This window comes from Dermacentor andersoni, chromosome 7, assembly GCF_023375885.2.
Source record: "Dermacentor andersoni chromosome 7, qqDerAnde1_hic_scaffold, whole genome shotgun sequence".
Taxonomy (NCBI): Eukaryota; Metazoa; Arthropoda; class Arachnida; order Ixodida; family Ixodidae; genus Dermacentor; species Dermacentor andersoni.
Genome location: NC_092820.1, coordinates 62,148,182 through 62,175,838, shown reverse-complemented (window position 1 = coordinate 62,175,838; position 27,657 = coordinate 62,148,182). Strand labels below are relative to the sequence as shown.

At 45.2% G+C, this 27,657-nt stretch overlaps 1 protein-coding gene across 1 annotated transcript in view; it reads left to right on the top strand.

The window, feature by feature from the left end:
• Positions 1–27,657, top strand: part of LOC126534395 (uncharacterized) — a 101,477-nt gene that overhangs the window by 57,057 nt on the left and 16,763 nt on the right. The window contains exons 3-5 of the mRNA XM_050181678.3: positions 5,473–5,622; positions 8,828–8,949; positions 10,618–10,951. Coding sequence (XP_050037635.3) covers positions 5,473–5,622; positions 8,828–8,949; positions 10,618–10,951 — 606 coding nt within the window. The remainder of the gene's footprint in view (positions 1–5,472; positions 5,623–8,827; positions 8,950–10,617; positions 10,952–27,657) is intronic.

Below are 27,657 nucleotides of genomic sequence, written 5' to 3'. Positions count from 1 at the left end.
GTCGATCGATGGTGCTAACCACACTGTCTGTTATATGGATGCATAGCAAATGGTCTGATCGCGGTGCCTGACCGTTCTTCTGGCCGCTAAACACACGTCGCTTCGTGTTCGCTCTGTTATACAATCGGATACAATCTTATCTGGAATTCTCCTCTGCCGACCTATATTATCGTCACTCGCTGGTTTCTCCCGATAGCTGAGAATTCGCTCCAACCATCGTCTAAGGACACTCCCCCCCCCCCCCCCCCCCTACACCCCTCTGAGAAGGAACGGTTGGCCCCGAGTCGCCGTCATCGTGGCCCTCCCCCCCCCCTCCCTCCCACCTTCCTCTGCCTCCGCCAGGGTGCGCAATCAATCTCGCCTATACCATACACGTGCACGCGGAGGAGTAGGCGCTAAAATATTCACCGCTCGCAGACGGCAGCGACGATCGATAACGTCTTTTTCCCTTTCACTCATTCTTCCGCGTTTGCACGTCGTGAAGCCGCGCCGACACATGAAGCAAAACACTACGTGCGACCTAATTGCTTTCATGCGTGCGACAGATGTAGGTTTATGTGCGCAGATTATGGGAGAGTGACCTACACACCCTTCGAGTATGCGTTTGCGTCTTGACGACAGCCTTAGTCGTGAAACGCGCACGTCATCGACCTGTTTGATTTAGTTAAATATTTACGAGCTGCGTGCCGTGTAGAAGTTACAGCGGAACCATTACTGTTTATGTGTGTACATTGCAGGTTGCCACGATAACAGCGAGAACTGAACATATGCGATACAGATTGTCACTCCACACAGCAATGGAAAAAGAAAAGGAAGTTAGGAATAGAGAAGTAAAATGCACGCAAAGACATAAAACATTAACGTTGTTGTTATATAGCTGTGAATAGCACTTCTCGCTTTGGTAGCCAATAATGCAGGCATATATAATCTGCAGAAAGTGCACCTGGGCCCTCTTCACAAGTCCTTTCGTTCGTAAGCTCTTTTTGACACCAGCCATTCGCCTTCGATAACGATATGTCCAGCATCAGGACTGGCTAGAATTTCATTTTTTGCGAATAACTCGAGCGTCAGAGCTTTTTGAGAATAAGGGCCCTGATTGGCGAGCGATGGTCTACAGGGTGTTCCATCTAGTACGGAGAAAGTATCAAAAACGAGGTGAACCATTTTACGAGAACAAAACCAAGTTCGCAGATGAGTCCAGAAGCCGCCAGTGATGTATTTGTTGACGACAGTCAATTAGTTAGTTACAGCTAGATATACAACTCGCGAATTCATGTCCTAATTTACAGTGATCAAATACATAGAAGAGTGATGTTTTGCACAAGACACGCTAACTTTTCCAGTTGAAAATGAAACTCCACGATCCATGAAACATAATACCTGAATGCACACCCACTTTGTCAAGGCTCTGCGATAGACCAGTTAATTGGCAGGTTATCTGGACCATCAATTGATCTAACAGGTGATACATGACAGGCGATGCACTTAGCCGGCAGCTTAGTTGAATGTTTTAGTTGTGCGTATGTTTATGCAGTTATCCATTCTAACTTGCACAACTTACTGCATCGCATCCTCTTTTGAAGTCCTTTATCACTGTAGGATTTCCTTCGACCTCATTCCATAAACAGCAATTTGATCTTAACGTTTTCCATGTAGTCGAATCGATAATCCCATCTATCAAACAGCATTAAAGTTTTAGATCCATCCATCTACCCATCTATACTAAACAGCTAACCAGTTTAGCCGAGCATGCATGTACTCAAAGTATCGCGGGGGCTTGCTTTAGTGTTTAGGTGAACTACATGATATCTCAGCAAAGGATCGCCGGCAATCATTTCCCTCGTCAGCAGACAGCATGATTCAGATCAGCGAATAATAAAATTGCAATTCAGACTTTATAGCAGAAACGGCGTCTTTACGGTTAGTCATTGGCAGAAAAAGCATATGTGCAATTATAGGCAGCTTTTGCAAGAGCCACATTACACCTTCATACTTAGTGTTTTGGTGGAATAGTGAAAAGGTACGAATGAAAGACATAGGGCGCTATAATGTACAGCTATTCCAAACTTTTCCATTCCAATTCTGCAAGCAGCGCTCCGTGATTGGTGAAAAACTCTTTTGGACTACCCCCACTTCACCTGCCTGTCTCACGACGTCACAAAACCGCAACAACTCACCTCGTCAAAGTGACGTGTCCGCATTAAAGATGCATTAATATGCCGAACAAAACTGAATTTTCTTCTCAATAGCCGCAGGCTGCCCCGTTCCGAAAGGAATAAAAAATGGCTGCCGCCGATCGCTCAGGCACTGGCTACTTGCACCTGCTGGGGAGCATGGGTTTATTTGCGTGTAATAAAACTTTTTTCGTGGCCGTGTAATGTTTTCGAGCAGTTTCGGCATGTTTACGACCTCGTTCTGCCAACTCTTCTTTGATGAGCATCCGTTTTAGCGTCATTCTTAAGGTTCCGTTGCATGCCGCCGCAATTTGACAAAGCGCCGTAGCTTTGTCAAAATTGTTTCAGTAGCATATACTACTCATTTGCAACCAATTTAGCTGCAACGAAATTTCGTTCCAGTTAGCCTTTAACTTCTCTCAAGTAAAACTCTTGCTTGGGCTAGTTGGTTCATGCTTGAGTGAGTAAAGGCGAGGCGCAAAAGACCAGGTCTGAAGAAGGACACAAACGACAGGACCGGCGCCTACTTCTCGCGTCGGCTACTCTGTGCCAGAGTGAAGAGAACGGCAGGGAAATAGGACTCAAAGAGGTGACTGCAGTATCGAAGCAGCACAGTCAGAAGCGTTCCAAAGCTGGAAAAAGAGAGGCAAACACGATCCCAGCATGCGCGTAGGAAACACAAAGCACGGGTAAGTGCGGCACGTGACGTCTAAGTGGGCAGAGCAGCGCGCGCTCGCCGGCAGCCAATCGCAGCTTCCGCCGTGCTCCACACCCTCACTTTCGTTCCACTTAGCCTCCAGCTGTGAGCGGAAAATTTATGCAAGTAGTTTCCACTTGTTTAAATGCAACGGCCTTCTATATATTTGCTCAAATGTTCACTCCTTTTATATTCACATAAATATTTCGAACTATGTTTCGGGGAAATGGCCTCTGTTAAACGGAACAGTGTTCCACAGACCTGCACCTAATATACGGTACATATGTTTCCACGCACGTGTAACTATAACCATGCTTGAATATGTTGGACTTCTGGACAACGGTAATTTCGCTGGAACATATTTCCGCATATTTATTGTTATGTGAATTTAACAAGTAAAAGTTTATATCTATATAACACCGTCTCATTTAGATAACTGGAAAATATATTTGCATAAAAATATATTTGCAAGAAAAATATCTGCGATACCGACCATATAACAGCCGAAACCTAAATTAAGAGCGCAGGCGAAGAAAACAAAGGTCCACTTACCAAATTTCTCTCTTAACACCAGCGACGCAAGACGCACTTAAAAAACATTTGCGAGGGCACATTCTCGGAGCGCTGTCGTTTTCGTGTTCGTGGGAATTTGCGACTCCGCTAAAATGTCTTGCTGGGACGTCGCGAAAAAAATTCCGAGTAAGAGTTAGCCGACGCACGCAACTCCTGGTAAGCACATAGATGAACTGCCGCGTCAGCCCCAAGTGTGTGCATCTCGTTCCGCTCCGCTCTTCTGGCGAGGCTTAATCCGCTTTCTCCTCTCGTTCCGCCCACTTGCACCTTGCGCCAGCGATATTGCGAACAGCCTCAGAAGCTCGATCGCCTTCGCCGGCTTCCCTCTGCGAGTGGTATCGACGTTCCGCCGGTCCACAGTACGATCGCTGAGCGCATAGTTTCGTTAACTAATATTGGTACTGCTCATTGCGGCACGCTATGTAGAAAATGGCCGCCAGTGCCTACAAGAACAGCACAAGCTATGCGCTAAGTTTTACTCAAAGATGTTTAACGTGCTGACCGTTCATGTCAATTGCGTTAATGTCTGGATAACGTGTCAATGTCATCCTGCGCCAAATGCGATGGAGTTTGCACGAAATTCATATTTAATTACAACTTTCAGAATTAACCCGCACTTTAATGAGTCCACCTATATCAACGCTCTCAGTCTGTACCAAGTTTGTACTAAGAATGTACTAATGGTACATTCGAGTGGTCATTGGAGAGCGATGGCAGGGCGCTCTGCTGCTCGTGTAAAATGGCAGTGCAGCTTTAATACAGAGAGAGGGCACTAGTAGCAGTGTTCCGGCTTTTTTGACATTGTGTGAACAAGTTTGTCACCCCGATAAAGCTTATTTACTCTGTATAACGACTTTTGAAGCTTCACAGAAGCACCCGAAAACGAACAATCGAATAATACCGTAAGTTTACCACACCCGACCTTGTGTCCCTTAGCCGGCGTTTGCGAGGAATCGTCAAATCTATATAATGGGCGTTATAAAGCACGTAGGTTCACTCGCCATGGTGGCTTAGGAGCTATGGAGATGCGCTGCTAAGCACGAGGTCGCGAGATCCAATCCCGGCCGCGGCGGCCGCATTTCGTTTGCCGCGAAATGCAGAAACGCCCGTGAAATCGTGCATTCGGGGCACGTTAGAGGACTCCAGGGGGTCAAAATTAACCCGGAGTTCACCACTACGGCGTGCCTCATAATGAGATTGTGGTTTTCGCACGTAGGATCTCAGAATTTACTTTTAAACGAATGTATGTACATATGTGTGCAAGCTACGTGACCACAGGAATTAGTGAGAATACGCAGATATATGCCTCGAAACAAGCACGTCTACATGGCCTGCGCGAAAACAGATGCGACCTCGGGGAATATTTTTACCCGAGATTCTGCTTGAAAATGGCGCTTTTTGTTTAACAGCCTATAGGTAAATGGGAATGTATGTTACCTTAGAGCGAGCTTGGAAATTAGCGCTTACTTTGACACATACTTCGAAGATGTTTTTGTAGCAAAATAAATGTGTACACCTTATACCCAAGTTTAATTACACAGGTATGAAAGATTACCGATTTGGTCAGTAAAGTGCTACATATTTCGAAAAGTGGTCGGCATTACTGATTAGAATTTCTTGCGCAGCACTGATGGTGGTAACTTCTAAGCTTGTATTCTGGTGCTCACTGAATTAGTCAATCCAGACTGAGATGGGAATCCTAGCAAGTGAACAATGCTCACGTCGGGGAAAATGAGACTCCAAGTGCAATTTATACTAACAAAAATGTGCGAACAAGAACAAAGCCCCATCTGTCACTCGCCCCTAAATGAAAAGAAAAGGTGTAAAAAATTTTTCGAATGGTAATGAGGGACGATCGAACAAAACCGACACGAAATACGAACTAAAGCAATCGCAATTGCAAATCTCAATATTGCGTTACGCAAAAACTTCTTGCGTAAGCACGCACTAAAATCTGAAAAATAAGAAACGAAAGATGAACACATAACATATTGACTTCATACTCTGTTTCCTTTTGCTTTTTCGCAGACACCGGAACCCAGAAATGACACAAGGATCGAAGTTACGTCACAAGCGAACAGTGTTCGAGGCGGCAGTGCATCCGTTCCGAAGGTGTCGTCGTCCGGATGGGACACAGTGTACAAACTGCTGTACGAAACGTTCAGCTACCCGGAGGCAGTAAGTTAAGCAACTTTCTATCATATCGACATGTCCGTACATTTCTATGTTAATTGTGCATTAACAAGCGAGTTCGGGATCAAGTGAGGCTGCTTTTACAAAATGAATGCCTTATAACGCTCTTACGTAAGGGCACGTGCCCAGTGCTCGTGCAGCCCAGACCGTCTATAGGTATAACGGGCAATGAAGGAACAGTACAGAACGCATCTGCTACGAAAACTTATTGGGCCTAACGTGATATATGAACCTAAATTTCTTTAACTGTAATTCACAGTAATTTCAGCGTTAAAAAGTTGTAAACTGCTTCTCAGTCTAAGCACGGCATGGTGCAAACTTTCAGTATTAAGCTCGTCCAAAATGCCACAATGTTCTTCAACATTTTGTACTGCAACGTACAAATATGAAAAATGGACTTGAAAAGCTCTTATTAAATTTCTTGCGATGCAAGGTCAAGTCAGCAGTGCTTATTAACAGAGGAACCTTGCAAATGTGACATTTAGAAAATGGCTTCAGTTCTCAGTCTCTTCAGAGAATTCATACAGTCTAGTGTGTTGTGTCCGGTGGTTCAAAGTGTTTTAATAGTTGGATGGAATTCCAAAAACAGCACTATAAAATTACACCCTTTGGAGCTTATCTTGTCCCCAAGCAATATTCATCACATATCTTGCACGTATTTCTTTTTCTTTTTCAACACTCTGCGCTAGCTACCTTTCTGTCAGGCGCAATATGTCACGCTGATCTTCGTGGCGCGAAAATATTTGTAGCGCGGCCTTAAAGAAATAAAAATTCATTCATTCATTCATTCACTCACTCATTTCACTTACCAGATAGGAGTGGATGGCTACCTGAGCTAAAATCTGTACAGACAGCTTGACAGAGCTCCAGGTAGCCGTTACAATGAAGACACATCAATCAAGCAGGAAGCAAATACAAACAGCAGCCGATATAGTATTGCAAATGTGCCGCTAACAGAGTCAGCATCAGTAAATGAAAACTAAATGCACGCAAGGTTGATGACAACATTCGTTTGGCGACAAGAATTGTTCGAAATAGGGGCCCTCCTTGAAAGTAGTGTGTTTTAGGTTAGCACTAAATTTTGACACGCTAGACAGAAGGCGAGACACTTAGAAAATTGATAGAAACGAACACACATTTGTCTAGCTGTAACTGTCGCTTGTCCGAATGCCAGTGCGCTTTCACGGCAAACAAACCAAAGTATTTCTCTCTCTCTCTCTCTCTCTCTCTAGTTATGGACGAAAAAAATTGGCTGCATGAAAACAAATAAGCACTTCCTGCGTGTGGCCCTTGTTTTATCAGACGTGCATATATTTCTATCAAACTGATTTGGCAGCCTTACATGTTTTGTTTATTTCGCCTTTCCATTTTATTCTGACCAGTTGAAAAAATCTTTTCTCAGAAAATGACGGCCCCTACCCTCTCTTCAAACACCTACTTTTCGGCTACTATATTCACCATGTTTAGAAAGGTTTGTTGTCCATCTGAAGTGGTATGTCGCTCTCCAATTACAGGGGTGTACGAATATTAGGAATTTCGAGTAAGAATAGAATAGGCCCTGCTGTTCGATTGGTATTCGACTCGAGAATTCACTATTCAATATTGTCGGTTATTCGTTTAAATTGGAATATAAATCTAATAGCAAGCACTATACAATTTCTGTTCACAATTTCGAATATAGGCACACTTCTACAATTCAAGCAAGGCAACCTATTATTTCGGTAATGTCACCAATACTGCATCACTTTAGGACAAGGTGCTGTTCTGCAGTTTCACATTCTGCTCCCCCAACTTCTAGTAACGCGCTGTAGCTTCGTTTCATTGCTGTCAATGTCACCCAAACATGACCACCTTTCAGTTGTTTCTCATATACGAGATCCTTGTTTCATCAGATTTCCAGTTGTGATTGGCATTGCTTGTGTCAAACAATGCAACTAAGCTTCCTTCTTTTCATCCAAACGGTCCTCATGCAAATTTTACATTACACTTTCTTAGAAATAGGAAAACGTTGAGTACTCGACCTAAGGGAGCTTTTTTCGAATACTGATATTCAAATCAGAAATTTCGCTGTTCGGACGTCTGTAATTTATTCCTTTAGGGTACCCCCACAAAAGCACTTGGATGAGCATACTTATCACAAGGGGCGTGGAGGGCGGTGAGGGGGGGGGGGGGTCATGTACAATAAAAACTACAAAGACAGTGTAAAACCGAAATAGAGAAAAGTTATCATATAACGTTGGCAAAGTGCAGCTAGTAGGTGATAGCAAGGGTAAAATTACACGTACAAATACAAATATACAGAACATAATTGTTTAGTATATTTAGTATAAATATATTTATAGCTGTCTCGTTGTTGTTAGCTCATCAAGCTACATAAGGAAGAAATCGATATTCAAGCCTATGTGCACAGAACGTGCATAGAAAAAACTGCATAGCAGCTTTATCAGCATCGCAGGGATGGTATAACATCCTAAGTTGCACGTAAAGCCTGACAGCAGAATATGGAACATAACATTTTGGGCAATGTGTGGAGCTTCGTACGAAAATTACTATATATGGAATAGCTGCGCTAGTAGTAAGGTTTGAGAACAGGGAACCTAAATAGTGGGGTCGTTATCGGCCAAGCGTACGAAGGAGTTTGGGTATTTCGGCGCACAATGCCGGGGTACGCTATTTCTATTGCACGTACGAGTATGGCGATCCAGCCAGCATTGAGCACGGTAATGATGGGCATAGTACTTAGTTTACTGCTTAAACTTCCTTCTGGCTTCAAATGGATTTGCAGCTTTGTAGATTGGTCATTGTGAACAATATGTTGCGTTACAAATGCTACAATTCACGATTATTATGAATGCGTGCAAGCACTTGTCTCCTCGCTGCATTTAAAAAAGCTACGTGTGCTTGAAAAGCGAGAAAGACAAAGCGTAATAAATAATGTTGCATCACCGTCTGAAGTCTCAAACACGAAGAACAGACAAATCCGCGTATACTGACCGTCGTTTTAACGGTACCCGAACGCTCGGAGCACCCGTGTCCCCTCAAGTAGTTTCAGTGTGGGAGACCCTCTAGGGCAATGTCGATGGTGAGCTCCATTGTGCCGGAACTGCTGGCGGCCGTCGCCGTTCCGCTTTCAGCGAGGGCCCTTACCGAGACGCAATGCTACACTGTAACAATGCGATCGTCCACGCAGAAAGAACTGGAGGCCCTGCTCCCGCTGCCGAGCACCTACCTGACCCGGAAGCAGCGACGAGACAGGAAAGACGACGGCCGGAAAAAGGAACAGCAGCACGCCACGAGGGAGCTGACGTACAGGCACGTATAGTGATACGGTTGAATCGTTTTTACAAGGGGGGGGGGGGGGGGGGGAGGGAGAAGAGTAACTCTCGGGGATCGTCTCCGCAGAGCCTTGCGAAGGATGGCAGGCGACTGACTCGTGTATACGCGAAAGTTCCGAGATTGCGTCTTGGGCACTTGAGCAGCGGACATCCTTCTTTCTCCTATTTTCTTTCTTCTTTTGTCTTTCCTCGTGCGCCCTTTTACGTTCGAGAGAAGGGGGCTTTAGAAACTCGCACTTCTGCCGACTTTCTTCGAACGGGCGCGCGCGACAGTGGCTTTTGGCTGCTTATCTTTCGGCTTCTGCGGCTTGCGTTTGTTTTCCCGCTGCCTTTGAGCATCCCGTTAACCGTAAAATGCACTGGTCTGTACGGAGGTAATTGCAGCCGTCACTCTTGTTCAACGCAGGTTGTCTTGTAGTACGCGACGGCCACACTTCAGGCACAGCGCTAACAAGTTGTTAAGAAGGCGGGGGGTGTTCACATTGTACAAGATCAATGATCAAATAACGAGCGTCAAAGAATTAGAGAATAATTCCAGAAGGTAGGAAGAGACATCGCTAGAAGTACTGGTGGCAACATTGTCCGGTAAGCGATTCCGTTCGAAAAAAATGTGCGTTGAAAAACAAAATCTGAACGCGTCACTTCTGCACATGAATTCCCTTGCATTGTTAATAAGACCTGCAGGTGGAGAGACGTACACGGTTAAAATATCTGATCGGCCCGTTATGCCACTTCTAGAAGAAGAAAAAAAGATATTTTATGAAAACAGTCTTAGTATCCATTCGTTCTGTGTGTGTGTGTGTGTGTGTGTGTGTGTGTGTGTGTGTGTGTGTGTGTGTGTGTGCGTGCGTGCGTGCGTGCGTGCGTGTGTGCGTGTGCGTGTGTGTGTGTGTGTGTGTGTGTGTGTGTGTGTGTGTGTGTGTGTGGTGTGTGTGTGTGTGCTTTTCGAGCGTTTTTCATTCGAGGCTTTCATTCACAGTCGACACGTTAAACTTGCTTTAAATTTTGTAAACAAACCTGTTGCTAAACATTGCATTCTCTAGATTTGGATATCATTTTTTTAACCATGCACTGATCCCACTGTGCATCGGGCCGTACGGATCGGGATTTCTTACTACAGAAGCTATTGAAAAACGTTTCGCCCACATCGCCGCACTGAACATAATACTTTACAGGCTTTGGCTGTGACGTGATGGATATGTCGGTGTTGTAGGATACATTTCAGATTAAAATACGCGTAACTACTTAAACTCGCTTGCAAGACCATGTCGTGGCAATTTATATTTTTGTCACCATGAGCTTATTGCTATCGCTTAGATGAGTTCACAGGAATGCACCCCGACCTATTCGAATAGAACTCTTGTTTTGTTTTTTGTTTATTTCTTCGTTCTGTGCCCTTCTCTTGCACCACGTCCGCATATAAACTTAAAACTGTATTATACGCTCAAATATGTAAACTATTGGGGCAATAGCAACCAAACGGACGCTCGAGGCGCATTCGCGCCGATTCGCGCCGCTGGCGTTGGCGCCGCCGCCGTCGTGCTGTTGCGGTAGCCAGCTCTGTCATTGTTGCTTTGCCTTCGCTTTCTTTCAATCTCCCATGGTTGCTGGAGTTTTCAACGTGAATGCGCTGCTGCTCGCGCAGGACGGTGGGCAATGACGACGGCAGCGGTGACCACCCGAGTGACCCCAAGGACGGCGGCGCCTACGACGAGGGCGGGGATCCTGGCAGCAGCGAGAGCAGCAGCCAGAGCGAGGAGGAGGAAGAGGTTGAGGAGGCGCGCGAATCCGGGGATCCGTACGACGAGGACGACGACGACGACGACTCGGAAATGGCCGACGACGTCGTCAAACAGAAGACCGCCTCCTCTTCGACGGCCGCGCCGTCCTCCTCCAAGACGCACCGACGCACGGAGAGGTCGGTGCCTGCGACCGGAACCCTGCTTCCGCCTCCCAGGCCCTGGAGAGAGCGCGGGAAGGTGAGCGCGGCTGGACGACCTTATTTTCGTTTTTTCCTTTTATTGCAATAGCACGTATATAGACACTCTAGGCGCATTTCTGCCGCCGGCGTCGACGTGAGGTCCCGTATAAAGTCCAAGGGCGATAAAATTGCTCCGCGCTGTATGTGCGAGTGAACGCGTGCAAGGTTGATCCGGCAATCGCGGCTAAATAACGCGCACGCGAGAGAAAAGCGTGGAGGAAGCGCGCCGTCTTCCGTCGCGCGAAAGGTTCCGAGGGGAGGATAGGGAGGGGGGCGCGTTCTACTCCGGGCGGCCCGCGGGTGGCCTCGCGCGCCCGCCCGGGCCGCTGTTCCTTGAGCGCCATCCGCCACGGGGACAAAGTCCGCCTCGCGCTGTCTTAACGCGAAAGCGTTACGGGCCCCGTGTCGCAGAAGATCCGGCGCGGGCGTCCCGCGTCAATCGTTGCCTTCCGAGCGGAAGTGCGACTTTCTCTCGGTCTCTTTGGCTTCTTGTTTTGTACAGGCGCATATGTGCGTATGTTTATTTGTGAGCCCACAACTGCAGCAGCCCGCAGCTGCTGCATAGCTAAGAGGTGGGAAGTACACTAAGAACGTGACCGCTGCGTTCGCCGTTGGCTTTTAGAACCGCACCAGTTCAGCAACTATTCGAGGACATAGGAACCACCGACTCCTACGGAACTTGAATATAGAACTGTGCGTTTAGACACACGCGAGCTGTAATGTACATTTGAAAAAAAAGATTCGGGGACAGCTAAGCACTTATTATGAGTTATGAAGTATTGATGGGAAACAAATATTATTATTATTATTATTATTATTATTATTATTATTATAAAGCATTAAGGTCCAATTGAACGCCGCTGAGCAGTTCTTCGAGCTATGAGCATCATGAGCTCGTCGCGGGCAAGCGAGCGCGTTGGGACGCTTGGCGCGTTTTGATTGGGCCTCCGCGTCGCAGTTAGAACTATAGACTGTACTAGATAGAACACGGTTGGGTGGGACAAGCCGCTGGGGTCTCGCATGCTTTGCAGTGAAGCGCGCGGCGACGAAAAATACTGCAGAATTTTTGCCTTAGGAGTAGACGCCTTTCTGTCTTTTATATTTCATTTCTTTTAATGTCGCTCGGTGATTGCGCGTGCATTGTGGCCGCAGTGTCGGCTCTCATTCTACCATGTTATTGTACGGTTCCCTTTGGAGAACAAATGTTTTTCTTGTTCTTCAAGCGGCATGTATCTCTCGTGCGTATTTTTGCGCACGTAGTTTTGCATCATTAGGTCTTGCGAAACGCGGACGGAAAAACCTATGTAAGCTTCCTCCTTGCCGCTTCAGACAAATAAAACATATCTGCCCCATCCGGTGCCCTGTACTCAGATTTACAGGAAGTACTCTTATAGAAAAGAAAAACTGCAGTGCAACATTCCGTTCGTGCTTCCGTCTTGCTCGTGTAACAGAATGCGGAGTAATTGGTACGGGTTCTTTTATTGCAGTTGGACCTCGGGCGCCGAAAACAATTGTAGGTGCCATTATATATGCTAATCTTTGGCCCGCAAGCCGTGTGGAATTTTTTGTCCAATCCATGCTTAACAACAACAACGAAAAAAAAGGCGGCGCAGTAGAATATAATTAGTGGCTGTATGGTGAATATGACGCTGTGCTGATAAATTCGGGCTCACGGTTTCAAACCTGGTCGTGGAATTCGATGGCAACCAAATGGCAAAACACTCGTGTACTTTTGTTTAGGTGCACGTTAAAGAACCACAGGTGATGAGAACTGAACAGGGTAGCTCATCATCATATCGCCAGGCATAAAACGCCAGAATTTCTTTAATAAAAACAAAACAAAAAAGAGGCAGCTGCATCCTTCGGCTAGTTGCTAGGGTTCTAAACGAAAGAAATTATTATCAAGTCTGATTTCTGAGCAAAACGTGTTACGCTTGTCTTATAGTTTATACCTAAATGTAATGCCGTTCTCAAGTGTACGTCTGCTGAACTAAGTAGCTTCTGCATTATAAACGGCAGGTTTCAGTTATCCGGTGCACCATCATAAGGACAATAATGAAGCAATTAAAAGAACAGCACGCCTCACATGCACGTAGAGATGATTGCACATCTGCTGGGTTCCACCATTGTCCAGTACACTAGAGTGTACTGGACAACGGTCGAGAGGGCCGAACGGCGCTCTCCCGGTGAGGCGCTGCGCGTGGAAAAATTGTGCGAGGGCGCTGCGAGCGAACTGGATTGGGGCGGAGACGCGCTTCGCGGTATGTTCAACGTAATTTCGGTGCGGGCGCTGAGGGCGATTGCGCGCTTACGCTCTTAGAATGGCACTTGATTTTACCTGCAAATACATATATTGACGCCTCTTTGCTATGTATTCCCATTTGAGGAATGGGTTATGCAGTGTGACGTCTTCAATCTAGCTGTCGTTGTCAAGCGCGTCGTCTGCTAGCGAGCGCGCGTTCGTAGCACGGACGCTGGCGGACGCCGAGTTTTAACGTTTTTAATTGCTTTGGTGAGCCCATGCCTATTGTCGGTCGCTAGGGAATGAAGTTTTAGGCAGGAGGACTGCTGTCTTTAGCAGTTTTCTAAAAGCAGCACGTAACACGTACCTATATGCAACACGAAGCTACGTAAGAAAACTTTATCGATATCGTGTCATTTTAGGCGCGCTTCTTGTTGGTGGGATATTGATCAGGAACAGCGTTCGAAAGAAAGCAGTGTTATAGTGAAACAAACCAGGTTTATTAACTGCGTGGCGCGAAGAATGACCAATGTACTTCTATGTAAATCAAAGGGTACATCGACATATATATCCAGAACATATATGTAAAAGAAACAGTATCAAATATTCTAAATGCACTAATTGAAACGTGATAACTCCCGACAGGAATAAGCGTGTTTTCAGAACAAACACACTTATTAGTGAATACTGCACATAAAACTGTCATTCCCAGGAATAATATCCCTAGCAGGCAAAAATAGCTATATATATATATATATATATATATATATATATATATATATATATATATAGTTATTGATATACTGTACGGCGCCCAGAAAAAGCTGAAACACTAATGTGCGCGGCATTTTAGAGCCATTGAAACCATATACATCTTCCGCCTTTTGAAAGCTGCGCCAGTTTGTGTCGCTCCTCTATCGACCTGTTGACGCCTTTATTTAAAAGCGCAACCGCGTGACAACAAAGACATTTACTATGTTAGCTTTGACTGTTTCTGCGTGCTCAACGCAGCCAAGGATCGTTTTCCTTAACCCTGACGAGTGGCAACACATCCAAAGTGCCGTTTGCATGAAGCTGAATTGAACTGAAACAGGCCGTCAATAAGTCTTCCAAGTAGTTTACAAATTAAAAAAAAAAAAAATACGTAGATCCCACGCACTGTGGGAATCGATGTAAGCGAAGCTTTCTGTGCTGTCTGCTTTGATTGACGATAATTAGCGGTGATGTTAACGGTGAATGTTTAATTTCTTCAACGTATTGTTCAACGTGAGAGTAGTCAGTTTATGTTAAACGTTACCTTGCGTGCACCGCTGCTGTTTGTCTGCGTAGTACACAACACACAATGAGAGAGGTGTTTGGTAGAGCCGTTCTTGTGCGCCATATATATATATATATATATATATATTTCATAGCCTCCGAGAGGGTTGAGCATTGTCATTGCCTCACATGGCACATCGTATCGTGGCAGAAGCATTAAACTTGAATTGGACTACGGGGCTGTACGTGCCAAAACCACAATCGGATTATGTGACAAGCCGTAGTGGCGCACTCCGGATTAATTTTCGCACCGTGGAGTTCTTTAACGTATCCCAAAATCAAAGTGCTCGAGCGTTTTTTATTTCGCCCCCGTCGAAATGCGGCTGTTTTGGTCAAATCCACGATATAGAGCAAATGCCATATATCCGAAAAGCTATCGCGGCGGGCACAGAAGTGTTGATTTGACGTGCGACCGCTTCCGTTGTGTCGCCTATAGACCCTGCGGTGCGCTTTCAATAATGCGACCCGAGCTGCTTCTGCACGCCCTCCGTAAGTTGTCCGTTAGACATATCTGCATGGTTTTATTTTTCAGAAATAGCAGCAACGCACCGTACCCTACCTTCAACTTAAGTTTATCCAGCGTTTCCTTGCCTTCTCGTGTCTCATCCCCCCCCCCCTTGTATCTGTATGGGAACCGCGAGCGAAGAGTGGCAAGGCTGTTATTCAATCCTTTCGCGACTGCGCCGGTTCTACCCATTATCTGCATCCTCTTCCCTCTGCTCTCTTCCATTTTATCTATAGTCCAACAGTTACAGGAAACAAAGCTGGGAGTATGCAAGCATTCGGGATTTCGAATAAAATGACGCACGCGCAGCTTACCGCTTTTCAAGAGCGAGCCCGCGATGTACGCGCGGGCATGGCTGGTGGCTCCAGAGGGCTCATATTCTCGATACCACCCACCTGTGGAGTTGGATATTTCCTCGGAGAGCGTTGGGTCCCTGTGCAAAGGACCGAGCAGATGACTTTCAGCGCGCAGCTGTATAGCAGCGTTGTGTGCAGCGCCAACTATTATCCAGAGAAGAGGCCAACTCAGTGAGCGCCCAGGGCAGCTTCGAGCGACGGCCTGTGGCATGGACGCCTTATGAAGGATGAAACTAGAGTGCACTAGAATTCTAGTACACTCTAGATCAAACCATCCTCAGGTGAACCAATCAAATTTCGGAAAGAAGGAATCAAGGTAGTTATTGGACGCAAATATGAACAACAGTGTTAAGGAAATGATATTATACTTATGTACTTAGACTCAATCGGGGAGACCGGGAAGTCTTTCTCCGTGGATTGTCTGCGATCTCCATCAACGCGCCAGCATGCGAAAAGAAGTGGAAACATATAGTCTAATCAAACGGTATATATTTGCTATTCAGATCGTATTCGACTTCAGACTTGACTATTAAAAATTATGGAACAGTCTTTTCCGCTCGAATGTAACGCATAACAGCTCTTTTGAAATCTCAAACAGAGTTATATATGGCTGTTCCGCAGAGGCAAACCAGTTCCTGAGAGAATTACCACACGGTTGTTAATAAGTCCTGCTTTTTCGATGGGCGCGAACTGCGAAATCACCCGTGTACTTAGATTTAGGTGCACGTTAAAGAACGTCACGGGGTCCAAATTATTCCGCAGTCCCCCAGTGCGGCATGCCTCATAATCAGAAAGTGGTTTTGGCACGTTAAACCCCATAATTAAAAAAAAATAAGTCCCAATTAAAAATTCCTAGCTGTCATTCAATATATATAAACGCACCGTTTTGGGGCAGCCTGTAAATCTGCTAACTTGATTCAGGCAAGCAAAAAAAAAATAATTTTCTCCGGTCACGCCATGTTTGCAATCGATTAGAACTGGGTGCCCCATGTGGTACCACATTTATCTCCGACGAACACAGCAATCTACACATATCATTACGCGTATGTGAGGCATGCCGTTCCTTTAATTGCTTCATTTTTGTCCTGAAAACAGCCGTGAAAACCGTGAAACTGAAAACAGCCGTTTATAATACAGTCGCTGCTTAATTGAGCGGACGTACAGTTGGGAACGGCATATTACATTTAGCTATGAAATATGAGTGTAACATGTTTTTCGTGGAACTCACAGTCGAAAATAATTTACTTTGTTTACATCCCTAGAAAAAAGCCGAATGGCGCAGCTACCTTCCCTTTCTTTTTGTAAGTTATACAAATTCTTTTTTTTTTTTTTACGTGGTAAAACCACGACATGATTATGAAGCATCCAGTTAGTTTTCATCACCTGGGGTTCTTGAACGTGCACCTAAAAAGAAGTACACGAGCGTTTTTCTATTTCATTCCCATCGAATTCCACGACCCGGATTGAACCCACGAGGTCGAGTTTAACAGCGCAACGCCATATCTACTATGTAGCCACTAATTAGGTTACCATGCTGTTTTTTTTATGTTGTTGTTGTTGTTTTAGGTATGGACTGGGGGAAAATCCTCACGGTTTACGGGCCAAAAATTGCCATATGTAATGGCTAACTAAAGCTGTTTCCAGCGCCCGAGGCAGACAGACCGCAATGAACGACCCCGTACAAATTACCATAGAGGTGGTTATAATAACTCTATGCCAATTACTCCGCATTCTGTTACGTGAGGAAGACGGAAGCGTGAATGGAACGTTGCGCTGCAGCTTTCCTTTTTTTTTTTTTTTTTTCTACACGAACACTTCCCGTAAATCTCATGGGTACAGAGCACCAGATATATTTCGTTTGAAGCGGCAAGCCGGAAAGTTAATTACATATATGTTTTTTTTTTTCGTTTGCGTTTCGCATGCTGCTTGAAGAACAAGAAAAATATTCGTTCGCCAAAGGGGACCGTAAAATAACGTAATAGAGTGAAAGCCCACACTGCGGTCGCAATGCACGCGCAATCACCGAGCCGCCTTAAAAGGTTAAATAAAGTATAGAAAGAAAGGAGTTTATTCTTACGACATAAATACACGTCATATATAATTACCAATGCAATTTGAGCGGTCTGATCGCAAACAGCAGCGCGCGAAGGAGTACGAACGACCTCGCCGAGCAGAATCGCCAGCATTTTCCAAAGGCGCGACCTTGATGCGGTCCAATCAATTAAAACCCCTCAATCTCCAAAAGTAGCGCCAACCACTTCATTCCTTCTCCGCTCCACTCCCGCGCTCGGCGCGGCCTCGACAGTGGTGCCGCCTATGCTGGCCCTGCCGTAGCAGACGACAATGCGCTATCGAAGGAAATCCGCGGAAAAGTTCGTTTGAGCCCTGTGGAGCAGTTTTTGAGGCGAGATGTTGCTTCGTCAGTCGGTAACTGGCCTTAATAATGTCCTGTTGGGATTGCACAGAAGAATAGAGAAAATGACCATTATTTAAGGCTTAAAGCACCCGCACGTTGAGAGTTCGTGTTCCTGAAACACGACGCATGCACACAGTGTGCTCAAACACACGCATAATTACCGCAGTTCCAGGTTTTGAGTGCGTGAAAGTATGTGTACGTAGTTTCGTAGGTTTTTCATTTATGTACCTGCAGGATACTTTTGTTCGGCCGGCGCATATGAGAGATTCTGTCTGGGGCCAGCAACGCCTAGCAACACGGCCACTTCTGCTCTGCGCCTTTCACAGATGTGTGTAGCTCATGCCCTGGTTGTGGCAGCCATGAGCAACGTTTTCCCACGTACACAGTATTGATCATTTGAACAATGTACCAGCACATGGAATCGTTCTTTTTGTTTAATTATTACAATGCAATTGGTTGGAATTTGATAGCCAGAAAGAACTTGATGGGACAACTGAACAGGATTCTGAAAATAATTACCCGCCCCCCTCATTAGCACCAGTAGCACTTTTGTTGAAGTGGCGCGTATTTTATATCTGTATACTATGTGCGTCTTTATTCCTTTGTGTTGTAAGTTTTCGCAGGGAAGCAGTGTTGCTTTAACTGGAACACTCAAGGCACACAAGAGAGAGAAAAAGATTGATTCTTGGGATTTACGTGCCAGAACCATGATACGATTATAAGCACGTGCACTGTAATGGGGGACTTCGAAATAATTCTGACTAGCTGGGGTTCTTTAACGTGCCCCCAATATACAGGACACGGGCATCTTTGCATGTCGCCCCCATCAAAATGCGACCGCCGCGGCCGCTATTTGATCTCGCGACCTCCCGCGATCAATCAGTCGCAGTGGCCCAGCAATGGCGGTCAGAGCGTGCTCGAAAGAAAAAATTGTACAGAAGTGCAACGCTTGCTTCCACGTGACACAGATTGGCCAATGGAGGATCGGGGGAGGCTGGGGCGACAGGAAGCGCGGAGCAGGAAACGCCAGGGAGAGCAGGGTGGCGGAAAAATCTAACAATGGCGCTACTTTAGGAAAATTGAGGGCACGGAGGAAGGAAACGAAGGAGAGGCCCTGACGTCACTCTTTGTGAAGCTTATGGAGGCCCTACCCCCTCCGCGCGCTAGGAGAAAAGTGTGGAGGAAATGACGTAGTAGGTTCTCCTTTTTTTTGCTGATTTTTTAATCCTTTGCCATGTCGGCCACGCCTTTCGGGCCACAATGGCGGCTTTGTTTTGGTTCTATGCGCTCACACGTGTTGCTCCGTAGGTTTCGTACCGTGGCAAAGGCGCTGTGCGGGCCAGGTTCGCGTTGGTCTCCGTGTTTTGTTGCGCTGCGTTAGCTGGACCGCGCTCTCCCGGATTTTGCTGTGGCCAGGTGGGACAAGAGGAACTAAAGTTCGTGAAATGAACGCGCATGCAACGCTGTACGCAATGTACCGCACCACGGCAACGGACGAAGGAATATCTGCGGGAAATATTGCCCTCTTTGGCGGAATCATCCTAACGTGCTAACGATTGTTTAGTATTCCGGCGGAGCGTGCGCGTCCGAGCACCACGGTTGCGCGCAGCGCGGCGTGGTTTCGCGTGAAATGTAAACAAGAGAGCAGAGCTGGCCCGATAGGCGGAGCAACGCCATGAGCAACGCCAACTTCCGGCTTCACTTTAGTTTCACAAAGAGTGACGTCAGGGCCTCTCCTGAGTTTCCTTCCTCCTCATTTCAACTAAGATGTCATTACCTTGCGTTTGTTCCCTCACCCAATCTGCTCTCTTCTTATTTCTTAACGTTACAACCATCATTTTTCTTTCCATAGCTTGTTGCGTCGTCCTCAATTTAAGTAGAACCCTTTTCGTAAGCCTCCAGGTTTCTGCCCCATAGGTGAGTACTGGTAAAACACAGCTGTTATACACTTTTCTCTTTAGGGATAATGGCAACCTGCTGTTCATGATCTGAGAATGCCTGCCAAACGCACCCCAGCCCATTCTTATTCTTCCGATTATTTCCTTCTCGTGATCCAGATCCGCGGTCACTACCTGCCCTAAGTAGATGTATTCCCTTACCACTACCAGTGCCTCACTACCTATCGTAAACTGCTGTTCTCTTACGAGACTGTTAAACATTACTTTAGTTTTCTGCAGATTAATTTTCACACCCACCCTTCTGCTTTGCCTCTCCAGGTCAGTGAACATGCATTGCAATTGGTCCCCTGAGTTACTAAGCAAGACAATATCATCAGCGAATCACAAGTTACTAAGGTATTCTCCATTAACTCTTATCCCAACTCTTCCCAATCCAGGTCTCTGAATACCTACTGTAAACACGCTGTGAATAGCATTGGAGAGATCGTATCTCCCTGCCTGACGCCTTTCTTTATTGGGATTTTGTTGCTTTCTTTATGGAGGACTACGGTGGCTGTGGAGCCGCTATAGATATCTTTCAGTATTTTTACATACGGCTCGTCTACACCCCGATTCCATAATGCCTGCATGACTGATGAGGTTTTGACTGAATCAAACGCTTTCTCGTAATCAATTAAAGTTATATATAAGGGTTGGGTATACTATTCCGCACATTTCTCTATCACCTGATTGATAGTGTGAATATGGTCTGTTGTTGAGTAGCCTTTACGAAATCCTGCCTGGTCCTTTGGTTGACAGAAGTCTAAGGTGTTCCCGATTCTATTTGCAATTACCTTAGTAAATACTTTGTAGGCAACGGACAGTAAGCTGATCGGTCTATAATTTTTCAAGTGTTTGGCGTCTCATTTCTTATGGATTAGGATTATGTTGGCGTTCTTCCAAGATTCCGGTACGCTCGAGGTCATGAGGCATTGTGTATACAGGGTAGCCAGTTTTTCTAGAACAATCTGTCCACCATCCTTCAACAAATCTGCTGTTACCTAATCCTCCCCAGCTGCCTTCCCACTTTGCATAGCTCCCAAGGCTTTCTATACTTCTTCCGGCGTTACTTGTGGGATGTCAAATTCCTCCAGACTATTCCCTCTTCCATAATCATCGTGGGTGCCACTGGTACTGTATGAATCTCTATAGAACTCCTCAGCCACTTCCACTATTTTATCCAGATTAGTAATGATATTACCAGCTTTGTCTCTTAGTGCATACATCTGATTCTTGCCTATTCCTAGTTTCTTCTTCACTGCTTTTAGACTTCCTCCATTCCTGACAGCATGCTCAATTCTATCCATATTATACTTCCTTATGTAAGCTATCTTACAGTTGTTGATTAACTTGGAAAAGTTCTGCTGGTTCTATTCTAGCTGTAAGAGGCTTTCATACATTGGCGTTTCTTAATTAGATCCTTTCGCCTAAACTACTCGCCTAAAACCCCTCAATATGTAAAAGTAGCCCCAACCACTTCCCTCCTCCTCCGCTCCCCTCTACCGCTCGACGGTGGCACCGCCTATGTCGACCCTGCCGTAGCAGACAAAGGCTAACTCGCTACCGGAGGAAATCCACGGAAAAACTTTGAGCCTTGTGGAGCAGCTTATGAGGCCAGATTTTGCTCTGTCAGTCAGTAACTGGCCTTAATAATGCCATGTCATAATTGTGCAAAAAAATAGGAAAAGGACGATTATTTAAGGCGCAGTGTCTGCACGGCGAGTCTTTGTGTTGGTAAGTGCGACGCATGCTCACGGTGTGCTCAAACATGCGTGTAATTCGCAGAGTTGCAACAACTTTTGACCGCATGAAAAGTATGCAAATGTGGTTTTGTAGGTTCATTTATGTACCTACGGTACATAAATGCTCACGAGCTGGCGTTCGGCCAGGTCGTGAAAGAATCCAACTGTCTTGGGTCATCATTGCCTAGCAATTGGGCTGCTGTGCGTAGATGTGCATAGCTGATGCACGGGTTCTGGCAGCCATGAGCAATGTTTTCATCCGTAGACAGTATTGATAATGTGAACAATGTACCGGTAGTTTTCGCAGCACATGAACTCGTTTATTTATTTATTTTATTTAATACAGTGCAAGAGGTTCGCATTTGATACCAAGAACGAAATTGATAGCAAAACTAGACAGAGGGTATGAAAATAATTATCCCCCACCCCCATTAGCACCAGTAATGCCTTTCTTGAAGTGCTAAAGAATATGTGCATACTGCTCGCGTCTGCATACTTTTGCTTTGAAAGTTGTCGTAGGGAAGCAGTTTCCCTACAACTCGAACACTATTTTGGAACCATATATTAGAGACAGAGAGCACAAGGGTTGTATGACCAAACAATCCTCACACGAGTTTAATAAAGGTGCTGAAGGATGGCAACCCCATCCGCACTCAATAATCAAAAACTGCGAAATCAATTGTAGCAAGAGATGGAAGGCAACATGCAAGGCATAGAAGCATGCGATACCCATTTACTTAATCGGATGCAAAAATTTTTACTGTTAAGCAGTAAACATGTTAATCCTTATCAGGGACCTATGGTCCTTTGTGGCCTTTCTCTGTTACAATAATGTTACAGCCGCTGCTCATCCCTTCGGTTCCGAGGACACGTCCAGCCAGGATAGAAGTCAAATATACAAGAGTCCCGTGTAAGGCATGTTCTTGGGTTAGTCGGTTCATAGATTCAGAAAAATTTTAAACTGCACGAGGAAGACGGGACGTGAACAAAATCTATGCTGAATCGATGAACCGACAATCCCAACACTGCACTTTGTGTGAGCGTCTATGTTTCTGTTCGCGTACTGTCTTCCTCGCACAGTTTGAAATTTTGCTGAGCCCGTGTACGGTATGATCGAAGTGCATGTTGAACATCCCCAGGTGACCTAAATTTATTTATCCGGTGCCACCACTATGACTTTCGGAATGTTAAAAGTGTTGAACACCACAAAGCAAGCCAATACATGTGGATGTACATTGAAACTGAACGACTGCATTCGTAAGCCTTAGTGAGCCTTGCAAAAGCATCGAGAATGTGCTAACTTCTGGTGGAGCTTAAAAACTGACCCAAATAAAGTCACTTTTATGTTGCGCGCCAGCTGCAATGCGAGCACTTTCGCAGCAAAACAAAACTCCTATGAAACAAAGCGAGCACGTTTGAAAAAAATTACCTTGAGCGCACTAAAACCTGTGCACATCTGGACATATGTGCAAGCACTTTATTAAAGAGGCAGACATAAAGTAGGTTCAAAAGAAGAGGTAATGAAGAACCGTGGCACTTCACAAAGCCGTGCGTATTTTGCAACCTCCTTCAAGTCAGCCCGCCCAATAATATGCATCCACACTTTGAATGCGATAGCGTTAAGGCCCCCATGTCGCAGAATATCCGGCGTCCCGCATCGACCATATTTTTGCGAAAAAGTAATTCCGAGCCACGCATACCCAATCACACAGGCCCTCCATGTAGTGCGGATACATTACTGAACAAATTGAATTTCTCAAAGTAAAATGCATTTGAAAAATCGTAGAGTACAACCCACACACAACCTACAGACAGGACAGTGTCGGATTGTAATTTGAATATACTAGAAAACATAACTCTGTTACGCGGAAGCTCAAACACAAACCCCTTTTCCATTGTTTCTACCATTCACAGAGCGGCGTGCCCAGTTTCTTGTAACACCTCAAGATGGCGCTCACCTTCATGCATCCGCAAACATGCATCCACATGTTTGGGAAGGGTGCAACAGAACTAAGTCGGAAAGAAAGGGAGGAGGAGTTGGAATGCTCATCCATCAGGGAGCTAAATGGAAAAGAGTAAATTCACAATGTCAAGAGCATCTTTGGTTATCAGGTACAATGAGTGGGAAAGAAACTTGGTTGGGCGTTACGTATTTGTGGACAGGAAAAAATTGCACAGATAAGAATAAAGAGTTAGTGGAATGCATAAGTGCTGATAATAAGGGTTTCGGGAATGGTGCTGAAATTGTCTTATTAGGTGACATGAATGCCCCCATACAGGATTTAGATGGCTATACCGACAATAACGGGAAGTCAATGCTAGACCTTAGTGAGCAACATAACCTCGTTATCGTGAACACAGGGGCTAAGTGTGAAGGGCAGATCACGTGGGAAGTGGGAAACCGGCAATCAACCATTGATTACTGTCTGATGACAGAAGGAATTCATAATAAGTTTAGAGAAATGGTTATTGATGAGGAAGGGTGTAGCAGCATAGGGAGTGACCATAAATGCATCATTTTGAAAATGGAATATGTAGTTGGGAAAGAGAGCAAGGAGCACAAAATGGCCAGTCTAAATCTGAAGGCTGAACAAATAGCAAATATAGTCACTAGAGTCGAGGAAGAAATTGGCAAATAGCCTAGTAAACAGTGGGAATATGGCGAGCTTCTAAGTGTAATGACGACAGAAATACGGAAAGAGAAACATGTTCGTTGGAAAGGAAGAAAGAAACCGAAAAGCTGGTGGAACAAGGAGATACGAGAAACGATCGCCGAACGACAGAAAGCATCTCGAGAGCACAGGCAGGCAAAGAAGGCGCAGTTGCCGCAGGATGAAGTAACCAGTAAATGGGAAATATACCGGGAGAAAAAGTCTATGGTTAAAATACTGGTGCAAGCAAAATTAAAAGGTGAAAGTGAATGTTGGTTGTCAGAAATATGTGAGAAAAAGAAGGCCGCACCTAGAATATTTTGGAACCACATAAAGTTATTAGGCAGGAAGTCAACAACAATACAACATATCCTAGACAAAGATGAAAACAGACTGGAAGGAGGAGCGGCAATAATTTACATCCGTAAAATAACAGCCGAATCTTTCCAAGGCAATGACAAGGTTGTACTTGAAGAAAAAATTAGCATGAAAGAGACCCAAGTGGAAAAGGTGCTCGTGCTGACGAATTTCAACTGGAAGAAAGCGGAAGATAAAATTCCTAAGCGCACAGCCACAGGGCTAGATGAGGTTCCCGTTAGGCTGATTAATGAACTAGGACCAAAAAGTAAGGAAGCTCCGGTGAAAGCAGTGGAACAAACTTTAAAAGATAGACGAATACCAGACAGTTGGCGACAAAGTAGAATGAATTTAATTTATAAAGGCAAGGGGGAGAAAGGTAGAATTCACTCGTATAGACCGTTGACCATTACATCGGTAATATACATGCTAGTAATGCAGGCAATCAAATTAAAGCTTTAAGCATGGGCACAGAATAAAGACATTTTGTGAAAACTTCAGGATGGCTTCTGAATAGGTAGGTGTTTGGATGATAACTTGTTTGTTCTTACTCAGTGTATTGAAATATCAAAAGCAGAAAGCAGACCGTTGTATGTGGCCTTTTTAGACATTACAGGAGCCTATGACAACGTAGACCGCATCATTTTGTGGGATACTCTGGAAGGGGAAGGCTTAGGTAACGATTGTCTACAGCTTTTGAGAGAGATTTACCTAGAAAATACTGTTTGCGTTGAATGGGATGGGATGAGGAGCGAGGAGAAAGTTCATATCAACAAGGGACTGAGGCACGGGTGCCCTTTATCCCCGCTGATGTTTATGATTTACATGGCGAGGATGGAGAGGGTGCTAGAAGGAAGTAATATAGGGTTTAATCTCTCATACAAACGGGCGGGTACAGTAGTAGAGCAACAACTCCCAGGTTTATTTTATGCTGACGACATTGTGTTGCTAGCTAATAAGCAAAGTGATTTGCAACGTCTGGCTAACATCTGTGGACAGGAAGGCAACAATTTAGGTTTGAAATTTAGTGTTTAGAAAATCAGGTGTTATGGTATTCAATGAAAACAGTGAACAGACACTGGAGATACAGGGCCAAGGAATACCTCGGGTAACAGAATATAAATACCTTGGTATATGGATAAACGAAGGCAATAGATATATGGAAACAGTGGAAAAAACAATAACACTAAAGGGGAAGAAAAATGCAGCCATAATGAAGCACAGAGCGCTATGGGGATACAATAGGTATGAGATCCTCTGAGGTAGGTGGAAAGGTGTAATGGTTCCAGGACTTACTTGCGGTTGTTTGCTTTAAATCGGGGTTCAATCAGGACTCGATGGGAACCAAATGTCAGTGGGTCGCCTCGCATTGGGCGCTCATGGGAAGACTACAAATGAAGCTGTGCAGGGTGATATGGGCTGGACTAGTTTTGAAGTGAGGGAAGCTCGCGCTAAAATTGAGTATGAAGAACGCCTGAGTAATATGGAAGAAAGTAAATGGGCTGGGAGAGGGTTCAGGTATCTGCACAGGAAAAACATTGATTCACAGTGGAGGAAAAGAACTAGGAAGCTTACCAGCAAGTATGCGGCCTGTATGGTGGGCAACACAGCAACAAAGAAGAGAGGCTGAAATAATAACTACTTAAGAGGAAAAAACGAAATCAGGAAAGAAACCATTTATGATAACTCAAAAGGAAGCTCATTACTTTTCGAAGCGAGATCAGGATGCCTTAGAGCATGCACCTATAAAGCGAGATATAAGAAGGAAGAAGAAGCATGTGCTTGCTGCGGTAAAGCTAGGGAAACGACGGAGCATGTTTTATTAGAATGTGAAGACGTCTACCCAGCAGTTGATTTAGGCACCACTGGCCTCCTTGAAGCCCTTGGGTTCAGCGGGAGCAGTGGTAAAGCAAACATGTCCATAATAGACATTAGTAAGAGGCGATTGGAAGATTGGTGGAAGGCAAGTAGGCAAACGACAAAAGACGGAGACGTACAAAAGCACAGTTCGCAATAGGGGATCAGAAAATTTGGGCGTGGTAGTGCAAAGTGCTTTTATTTTTTCTATTTTCATTGTTTAACCTAGGTAGGCCATTAGGCAGTATATCTAGAGCTTGGAGGCGCAACCCACCACCCCGTTCCAAAGGGGACGCTCATAACATCCATCCATCCGCGGTCGTCACAAGAGGCCGCGTTTCTACCAGAAAGCTCGCCTTCGTGCATAGCATATGCCGCCAGCGTTTCCTGGTAATCATTACGGTTGAACAAGCTACAGTTGCTGAGGAGCATGAGAACCAGTTAGGGATCTTTGAATGCAGTTGGTTTCACTCTTAAAGCGAAGCTTATGTGCCCTCCAAGTTTTTCTTCTTTGTGCGTTGCGCTCGCCGGATGGCTAACAAAAATGCCTTTTGCCCTCGCCTTGTCGGTTGTGGCAACCTAAGGCGCAGCAGCACGGCATCACACTGAAGTTGTCCCTAACGCATTTGATCTGGTCCGCTAGTGCACTACATCAATCCGTTCGCTCGTATAGCTTTTTCATCAGACTGGTCCGAGAAGGGTAATCAGAGTGCACTGGAAAGAAAAATATAGTACAAAAGCGCAACATACTTTTCCACGTGACATGGATTAGGCAATGGGAGAGTCGAGAAGACTGGGGTGACAGGAGGCGGCAAGGAGAAAACGCCGGGGGCAGCATGGTGGCAGAAAGATCTAAGAATGGCGCTACCTTTACAGCGAAGCTGCATGTTTATGGCTAGGATTCCGTGCATTTTTGTTCTGCGTCAACAAAAATATGGGCCAATGCTGGTGATAGTGCAGAACGGTTTCACGTGCAATGGCACATACCATTGTGGGTCCCTCGTGGGTACTGGACTCCGGGACCTGTAATGCGCCCTTGAACTACCCTTGTCACACCTCGGTAAGAACATATATTTTATTCGAATGTTAAGAACACAAGTAACAGCTAGGGGGAAAAGTTTGAAAATGTACAAGAAGGGTAATATATATATATATATATATATATATATATATATATATATATATATATATATATTGATGTTCACACAATGAGGTTGAAGTGCCAACATTAACGGTGGGCGACACGGCGCTGGTAGATTGCCCGTGACGCGGAGGTCACGTTGCTGACGGTCAACCGCTTGAAGAGCTTGAGGTAAAACCGTGA